This window comes from Branchiostoma floridae, chromosome 14 (assembly GCF_000003815.2).
Source record: "Branchiostoma floridae strain S238N-H82 chromosome 14, Bfl_VNyyK, whole genome shotgun sequence".
NCBI lineage: Eukaryota > Metazoa > Chordata > Leptocardii > Amphioxiformes > Branchiostomatidae > Branchiostoma > Branchiostoma floridae.
Genome location: NC_049992.1, coordinates 12,973,929 through 12,984,043, shown reverse-complemented (window position 1 = coordinate 12,984,043; position 10,115 = coordinate 12,973,929). Strand labels below are relative to the sequence as shown.

At 39.4% G+C, this 10,115-nt stretch overlaps 1 protein-coding gene across 2 annotated transcripts in view; it reads left to right on the top strand.

Annotated features, from left to right (window-relative positions):
• LOC118430384 (EF-hand domain-containing protein D2-like) overlaps nt 1-7,052 on the top strand; it is a 33,022-nt gene extending 25,970 nt beyond the window's left edge. For both annotated transcript variants that reach the window (XM_035841239.1, XM_035841238.1), the window contains 2 exons: nt 2,914-3,048; nt 3,655-7,052. In XM_035841239.1, the coding sequence (XP_035697132.1) occupies nt 2,914-3,048; nt 3,655-3,792 (273 nt within the window). In that variant the 3' untranslated portion in view covers nt 3,793-7,052. The remainder of the gene's footprint in view (nt 1-2,913; nt 3,049-3,654) is intronic.
• The last annotated feature ends 3,063 nt before the right edge of the window (nt 7,053-10,115 follow it).

Genomic DNA, 10,115 nt, shown 5'->3' with positions numbered 1-10,115 from the left:
GTGAAAATTGGTCAACTTTCAGACGTAATTACATGACTTCTAACTGCGGTCCAGCTTTCAAAAATAGTTCCTCTTGATTTATTAACCCCTTCCAAGAACGGGGAACCATTTTTTAGGCTGATATAACGCATTGCGGCTTTACTATACCGTTTTTTATCGGACATACCGTAAGGACTCATCCGGGCTGAGTACAACACTGATGGTTGGAGGACGTGCAGCCCGACACTTGAAGGACTGAGCCTTTGTCTCCAGTCCCAGGTGTCATCCTTCCCACGTCTTACAGTCCCAAGCTGAAGAAGAGCAGACGCAAGCCTTGTATATTTGAAAACACATCAAAGATAGATTTATTTCTTCCTAGACGTCCTTTCAGTACATCTTGTAGCTGATAGTTTGAGGACAGAGTTTGCTGCTCTCTTTGTGAAGTCATTCATTTCTTTGGTGACCTACTTTTGTGGGAGGAAAGGAAAGGAGGTTTATATGGGGTTTTTTAAAGTTTGTGTGCTGTGAAATCAATGCTGTAAAAATACAAACTTATGTCTGCAGTATTGTGATTTTAGAGTAAGAGTCCACCTGGAAAACCTAAACCACCACATTTTCAGATTTACCGTAAGCAATGTGTCTCCTTCAAATGGTATGTGACAAATTGTACGCTAATAGTTGTTGAGTTGGCCAAATGTTTGAGCATCTTTTCTTTGAATTCTAGCAACTAGGGGCTGTCAAGAATAGGATTTAAGGCTGTTCCCTTTCTCACAAGATTTTCTGTGACCTACAACAACCCCTTAAGCTGGGCCAAGGACTACCCCAAAGGCATTGACTTTAAGTTTGTTAACAGTTGCTGTGGCCAGACAGTTTCTGGTTTGACTTTATCTGGGGATTAAGAAACAGCAGAGGAGGACAGTGATAGGATGCCAGGGGCAGGAGGATTATTGTAGGGACTGTGGAGTAACAACTGTCAGACAGAGGGTTCATTTTCCAGGTCTAGCCTGGTACCTGTCATGCTTTCTACTTGTCAGCTTCAAAGTAAAGTGGCAGTTTCCATCATCAATCCCTCTCTCCCTCTCTCTCTCTCTCTCTCTCTAGATAGAGAGAGAGCTCTAGAAAGAGATCCATGCCCATTTTACCCGAAATAACTGACACCTGTCAAGTTTGAACTTGAATTCAATGTAGAAATGTATATATGGTGGGTTTGAATCTTTAATCTGAAGTTCAAAAATAAACTCCAAGATTGTACCAGCTGAAGATAGGACAGCCAGCAAGGAAACTTTGTATATCACACCTTTCTGTTTCCCTCTATCTGTCCCAAAAAACTCTTGGCTGCAGAAGTGTTTCCATTATTAAGAAAAAAGGAAGATTGAAATTTGTATCATACCCAGACAGAGTTTACTGTGCTGGAAAATAGTTACATTGTCATTGGAAAATGGCAGCATATTTTTCCTTCGCTGCATTGCATTTCCCCCTCCCATTTGCAGACATCATAACTTACAAAAATTCAATATAGCTGTCATCCACAGTCATTTACTCCCCTCAGTCTGCCCTTCTCGAGGCAATTTCCTGCTTTGCACAAGTCAGGCAATGACTGGACAACATTGGATTGTTCAATATTGCAGGTTATGGATTCTGCACCAATTTGATGCCTTCTCTAGCCAAATTTTACCTGTAATTTCAACGTTCACTCTTTAAAAAATCTGGTCTTCTTGAACCTTGCTCATTCCAGGATTTACGAATCAGGATTCACCCAGCCATGGGATTGCCCTTGATTCGATCTACCAGGATTCGGAGAATTGGGATCAATCCGCCTCTGAAAGCTGGATTTATATCAGCATTTGTGAGACGTTATCAATCCCGTGTCTTGGTGAATCACGATTTGCAAATCCCAATCTGAACAACATCTTGTACAATGTAGTATCATTTATGAATATATCACCACTTTCGTTATTCACGTTATTCTGACTGAATTCAGGTCTTTACTACTGAACATCTTGAATATCATCACATACACTTGTACTGACATGCATGCTTGATTACTGTAACAAAACATATTTAACGCCTGAAATGGTCCCTGCTACATACGTGTACCTACATATTAGAATTATGAAAGCCACATTTTTCTTTCGTCTGTTTCAACTATACCATCTCGTATCACACTGTCTGAAATGATTTTCCATAATTTTTCTCCTTGTGGCATCAGTCCAGACAATATGAGTGATGTTGCAATCATGCCAGACGTATCAACTGGTAAATGAAGCAAATGGAATGTATTTCCCTGATTTCAAATTATGCATTTAGGTTTCATCTTGATAAAGTTCTTATCCAATTAAACTGTTCATCTATCAAATTCTCATTTCTGGGCAAAGAGAGCATCTCCACAGTGAATTCGCTGGTGTAATGAGAAATAAACTTTCACGACTGATGAAATTATTCACAGAAGACTCCTCCCAGTAAGGTTCTATGATGGAGTCCTAAGGCAATTTTGCAACAGGGAGCTTTTACTGTCATGTTTTATCTCTTTTATCTTTATTTGGAACTTTCACAAGCTGGCATGGGCCTAATAACACTTACTTTGATGGATCACAAGATATTCCTGGGGTCAAAAGCAGATGTGAGAATCCTTTCCCACCTTTTGATGTATAGAGGCAATGCCCATCTCCATCTCAATAGTCCTTGGGCCACGTAGGCCACTGCAGCAGAGGGCTAGTCTTCTGGTAGTGGAGTGTATTGAACTCAAATACTCTTTATCATACAAAATGTGAGTGATCAGGTTTTTTTGCAGATATATTGTCAGAACAGCATGTACCATTTAATGGTATGACCTGAATGCAAGACAAACACCTCTAGCCCATTGGACCGGTCTAAAAGCAGATGACATTCACTGGAACATCAGGTTAACAATGCTGTATGTTTCTCCCTGTGCAGTTTCTCCTGATCTTCAGAAAGGCAGCGGCAGGAGAGCTTCACGAGGACAGCGGGCTGGGGCAGCTGGCAGAGCTGGCGGAGATAGACGTCGACAAGGAGGGAGTCAAGGGTGCCAGGGACTTCTTCTCTGCAAAGGTACTGTCTCAAGAAATACGGGAAATATCATCCTATATCGATCTTGATTCACAATCTGGAAGATGGACATTTGATACCATGTAGTACAAATGGTGATTTTTGCCTAACTAGTTGATGAGTTTGTAAACTTAAGGTGGTGAAAAAACACAGTAGACTTTTTTTCTCTAACAGTGTGACATGTATCTTGTAGGGCGGACAGGGCAGTTTGATAATGATCTGGAACATCTAATGTGTTTCCCCTTGTAATAGATTAACATCATGATAATATTGACAATGGCATAAGATTGATTCTCATTACCAAGTTTATAACTGATGCAGTGATGTATCCAGCTTGAAATTTATCTCCGTCCCGTATATTGTTGGATTGTTGGCTATGGTTTGGGGGAAGAATGTTCCTATGGGAAATTTTGATACATTCAACAACACCCCCACCCCCACCGAAACACTATTTGGGGTATTTTCAGAGGCAAGATTTCTTTCCGCAAAGTAGAAACACCAGCAATACATGTATATCAAAACCAAGAAGTTCATGTGATTTCTTACCTCGCATGCATGGCAGTAGCTTTTACCCACTGCTGATGAATCTAAATGCTCTGTCCTGCACAGATTGAGGAACAGTCGAAGGGTGCAAAGTTCGAGGCAGAGATCAAGGCCGAGCTGGAGGAGAAGAAGCGAGAGGCGGAGGAGCGGAAGATCAGGAGGCAGGCTTTCAAGGAGAAGCAGGCTGCATTCATGAGTGCCTAGATAAACTAACCCCCTAACTAGCCTGGGAGCCAGACTGATTACGATGGAGTATTTTTACATGATTAGAGCAGCATTTCTTAATGTGGTCTTCAGGAAAAGGTGCCCTCTGTACTATCTGTGTTCATTGTTTGGTCCTTCGTCTTGTTTGAAGGAGTCCAACCTTGGACCATGGATAGTACTGAGAGGGGATGTTTGTATTCAGTATGGTTATGTGTAATACAGTACATGTACTTTCATGTGGACGAGTCCCGAACAAGTACTGCTGTTGTTCAACTGTTTGGTACAAAAATCAGTCAGTCATTTCTGAATCAATATTATCAAGACTATTCTGATGACAAACATTCCTAAGTCCTCACCATGTCCTTCCTCAAATTCCACCTTATACATGCAGGTGATACACTCTGTACGCGAATGCCTGGAAACAGGCAGTGGCTATGGAAACTGCTTCTGGATTGTTCTAGCTCCCAGGCTTGTTCCGAGACATGCTAAATACTACTGCACATATCAGCTGCTTCCAGTCCCAGAGATGGTGCTGAGCTTTCAACACACTTCCATCCTGCCTTCTGACAATCAGTAAACATGTGATATACTATAGTATTACTCCCTACTCTAGTTGGAAACAACACTGTACAGATTCTACATGGTGATAAGCATGATCATAATGATTGTACAACTGCAAGCTACTTGTTGGGCCAGGACTCCTGTATGTTGCTGTCCCAGCAGTTTGAGATCCTGTGCCTCCTGTACTGCAGCAAAGTCTTTCATGTCTGGCCTTTCCCCCCAGGGTTCCCATTTCTGTCATAGTAAATAATAAAAGCTTCTAAGCTAATTCAATCATATTGCCTTACAATGATGCAATTGCTGAGAACACACTAATAAGTAAGAACAATCTATGGTCTCTTTGAACATACATGTAATATGTACTACATGTAACTAGGTGAAACATTTGATATGTGTAGACTCCAAGATCAGGACTGTCTCCAGCATTGTTTAGGAACCCACATTGTTGATTTTTACACCTTTTGTTTAATGCTTACAAAACACATTTCAGCAATTTCTTGTCAATGGAAGTTCAAATTTTTTGGGCGAACTGGGAAAAAGTATATTCTCGTCCCAGGACAGAGAAATGGGCCCTGCAGACAGTCCTGCTCTAGATAAGATAAGATATAGTATTAGGTACATTTCACAATCATTGCTAACTGCCTTAACACTAGGGGTGCTAACTTATACGTCACCCTGTTCTTCCAGAGGAGTTACCCTTGTGGTGAAGATTTAGAAATGAGAGAAGAGTTGTACAATTTATTTTTGATGAAACAGGAGTGGTGTATTGTTAATCCAGTGTGGGTGATCCCCAAAGTGGAGGGTATAGAGAAAGATCTTAGATGATTAACACATTGGAAACTACTAGATAGGCTAGAGTAGTGGTGCTTTATGGCTAGAATGGTGGAGAGTTAGGCTAAATAGCATGCATGTACCAGCTTCTGAAGCATTTCTACATGTACATGTAGGTATTAAAAAAAGGTGGGGAGTGTCAACTAGATAATGATGCATATTATCATATAATTATATATGTGTTTTAACTTTGATCTGTTTAATATGGATGCATTTCCAGATTTGCTAATCATTCCGTTGTTTGATCAACTGCGGGAATTTTGCATTGGTGTTATGAGAATTATGTAATATCAGCTAATACGTTGAAAAACCAGACTTGATATTTAGATGGTTGAGAATCTCCACCATAGATTGTTTAGAAAAGTAGATGCACTAGAACATTAAGTTGTGTTTGGTGCGGACCTCTTTTTACCATTCCACACTTTTGGCTTACTATTATTGTTAATCATCACAATCAGGATACATTCATTAACTTGTTCTTTTCTTCATTTTAGAAGTAAGGTTGTGTTGATATCTGATGTCATTTGCTCATTCCAGACAAAATTGCAAGAGGGCTATAATGTTTTACAGTTGCACTGGGCTAAGATATGATTCAGAAATTTATTTCTTTGGTTTACAACAATTAGTTTTTGTATGTATTCAATTTAATCAGAATGTTGTGTTGTCATCAATGCTTCAGGATTATGTTATGCTTTTGGATGAGTTAACTGTCATTCTCTTCAGATTCATGCCACAGCTAACAGCTTGCACTATTGTGACCTACCTTGAGTTCTGCCATGCAGAACTCATGTTGAATGAAAAATGGTTGGCTTGTGTATGTTGCCTTTTGCAAATTGCATCCAAATGTATGGCTTGGAAAAGCTGCATATTTGTATGCTATATAAAGTTGATAAAAAAATATGTTGCAAAGCAAGGTCCAAAGGCGAATGGAGAGTTGGGTGAAAGGTTTGATGCCCACTTCAGTGTACACAGCATGTTCACCGACTTCTTAGCATTCTCATACTTTTTGTAAAAGAGATTGGACAGACAATCAACTGCTATATTGACTAATTCCAGTTTTGCCTTTGAAATGCTACAGTAGATTCCACATTCCATTCTAAGTGCCTCTTCCTTTCATAGGTTTGAGATATGCTGTAACATTTGACATCAGTTGACCTGTTTTAACCATCCCCCTGTCAACTTTCTTGTGTCATCAATCTGACTTTACTATCTAGAAAAACTATAGCACTAAAACTATGACTATGGGCTTAAGCCAGCTGCTATTTCCTGGAAATGCTCCAAAATGTCAATACCTTGACCATTTACAAACTGGTCATGCTAGTCTAAAAGGCAACACAGCAAAACTGCCCTACTCTTTCCATAGACTATTTTTGAAGCAATGGTATTCAAATCTGCAACTTATTTTGGAGAAAAAAGTCCATTGATATAATTGTGATGAAAATCCAAGTTGCAGAGTAAGTAGCACTAATGTCATGCCAGAAACTATCATGAAAATCCGTCTCTTGAAGCTTCAGGAAGATCACTTTGTGACAGACATCTAATTATATGTTTTGTAACAAGTGATGAAGCAAAGATATCCTTAGATTTCAAGTTCTCACTGCAGACAAGTTCAACTGCGCTTTCCCTGAACTGTGCCTTCTGCTCTATACACTATGCTAATATTCAAGATGTCTTATAAAGCATAGGACACTGCACTTGTATATGTTGTGTTTGTGATCTATACATGCAACTAGGATGTAACTTTCTTACTTATCTGTGTCTTACTTATCCGTGCTATTGCTAACGTTCATTTATATGACATTTGTTGATGTTGGTTGCAAGATTTGCTGGCCAATAAACTTTGCTGTTGGTTTATACAGACTATTGCATTGCTATGACTTTGTCTTGCCTTTGTCGTATTTATTATACATCTTGTAAGTGGAAGCTTTGTATAATTTAATCGTTATCTGTCACAACAGTCCATCGATCCATTGAGTTATTGTCTTCCAAAGCAGCAATATTGGCTGGTGTACTTCCAAAAAAGCTGCTAGGGGGCACAAATCTAACTTTCTGTGTACGTGCCAACAGCTATCTATCATTCAAAAATCAAACCCACAGCATGTCCAGAACACAGGATATCAAGGAGCTATGCTGTCCACACACACACACACACACTGTCATGGTGACCCAACGACCCACTAGAAGGTCAAGGGATAGGTGAGGTGTGGTCAAAACACACAATATGACATAATTTAAGTACATGTTGTATGAGTTCGCAAACTTGTATTAGATTACCTAACTATATTATCAGGTTAATGGTACATATACTAGGTAGGTTAAACTTCGGCTGGTAAGTCGTTCCTTTTTGCCTAACTAAACGATGAGATACTAGGTACGCAGTCACAAGCAAAATATGCTTCAATCTATTTGACTGTTGGGCGGAGTGGGTGAAAGAAATCAGACAGTGACGTCTGAGTGACCTCTGTTTTGTACATAATCAAGCAGCTATATGCTTTTCTGATGACATTATGATATACGGTAGCGCGACAGGCAGTATTCAATATTCTGCCTAACTATACGATGACATTAGTGGTCCGCACAGATATGTCGATCATTTTCCTCATTTTCCTTCAGTACGGTAACTGCAGTGATGTTGTTTATCGTGAAACTATCGCTATCAACTGTAGTGAACCCATTACGATGAATGCCCAGTTACATTTACCATTGGATCTGTCACCTTTTGGCCCTTATTCAACCTCCTTGATGTAAGTGTCCTGTGCATGTAGTACCATTCTTAGTCACTAAAGGTCGCTTTGAAATTTCCATGCCAGCGAAGCGGAGGTGAGTACGATGTGACCAAAAGAGCGTTCCTCTGACTCTACCTCTTAAACTCGTGATGTAGCCGAGTGTTTGAGGCTTATATTTCTCTAATTAGATATAACGTGCCTGCATTCTTTGATTTTTGCAATATGTTGGGGCAGTCAATCGTTTATTCAGTTAAAAAGCGAACCGATTTGAAAGTTGAGTGATGATGTACTGTAGAATGAAATCTGAATTGGAATTTGAAAGTAATCATTTTGCATGATCATAGTCACCGAATTAGATTGCAAAAGGATATTTTTGGATGATTTTGACTCAACCCAAAATCCAGTCTATCAAACAGCCTCCCGGTGCCCAGTGTTGTATTTACAAATCATACGATACAGCATTTTGACAGGAAAAATTTAATTTATGGAGATAGGCAAACGGACAAAAGCACTATACGCTTAACGTCTTCACTTTTCGCAAAATAGGACTGAAATTTGATACTGTCGCTCTTCAGAAAGTGACAATTTACACGAGATGCCACGACCATTCGAATTAAACGGTATTTATTACCTGACTTAGTTTAGTTTAGTTTGTGAAATGTATCAAATGTAATCATTATCGATTTTAAATGGTTATTCTTTCGAAATCAAAGTAAAAAAGTCTCAAATTGCCAAACCCTTTGTGAGCCTTCCACCATTTCCCCATTCCCGAAAAGACCGAAATTTGGCAATTTGACGGTCGTCTTCGTCACTTTTCTGTCCGCGGCCGGGAGCGGTACTGCAGATAAGGCTCTGAAGGGGTATACAGTCCCGACTTGTAAAACTGCAAAATTGTATAAGACGTTTGGCTTTAAGCGAGTGAACACTATCCCAAACATGTCCGGGCATCTTTATATATATTTACATGAATTTTTAAAACCTTTTAAACACTATTTGACATGAATAGGATCATTTTTAGGTTGCGCGTGAGGTGCGCGTCAAGTAGCGCCCTGCCCGCCATTGAAGCGCCGCCTATATTCTTGTACACATCATTTCTTGAATGTATCAAGTTCAATCAACGACATTATGATCTTTTATATAAGATTTATTAGTTCAATGAACAATTCCAGACTGGCAGGACTCTTGTTTTAATATATTATTACTTTGTAGGTGAAATTAGACGCATTCAGTTATGGCTATGTCATGACGGTCAGCTGAACGGCTCTACCTCACTGGCGCATGGCAGTCAGGCGCTACTGAATCATGTAAGACATCACGGATGCATTTAATCGGCCTCAAGAAATACGTTAATTGTAATTTCTTGGTATTTCATTCTAAGCCATGATGTTTTGGCTTTCGGTATGTCAAAACTTTGATAAAGCGGAATAGAAACTTGAAAGATCTTGACATAGTAAAAAGTTGTAAATCCCATTCCCAAAAAGCCGAGTAGAAGTTGCTCTGTCGGCGGCGGATTTCTAACTTCCGATTTTAGAGCGTGTATGATTGGGCTTTACTTGATCGATGTAACGTTAAAGGTACATTGTATTTATTATCCAGATTAAGTACTTTCCACAAGATAATAACAGCTTTGTGGTATGTTTAATAGGATTTACAAATACCAACGAAGAGAAACACTGCATTTTGAAGTTTTATTTCATTTCTTTTGTCGGTTTTATACGGCCTTGTCGTCCGCAGCTCTTGACGGATCTCAGACATCGTGAGACAAGGCCGCGATAACCTGAAGTGGCTATTCTGACTCAGTATAACACATGTACTAGTGGTTCGTATCACAGGTTACAACAAAAAGTTCACGTGGAAAATATTCCTTTGAGTCGGAAACCGACCTAATTTGTATTAATTTATTCCAATGACATTTCTTTGCCCGTTATCCTTAACCACCACAGGCCTTTTGGCTTGCCTTGTTCTCTTGTTGATAATGTTGGGCAGGCTATGCAACCAATGACTACTAGTATGTAATATACATGCCAATAATATTGTCCTTGGAGTAACCTACATTACATTAGGAAAGGATGAAAAGGATGGCTTCAAGTTTAGCGAATTACGGACTAAATATTAAGATAAGACCAATTACAATTATGTTGACCCGGGGTTGCTATCAGACTTTAAAACTGTCTTAACACTCGTTCTCATTGAAATGTCAAAATT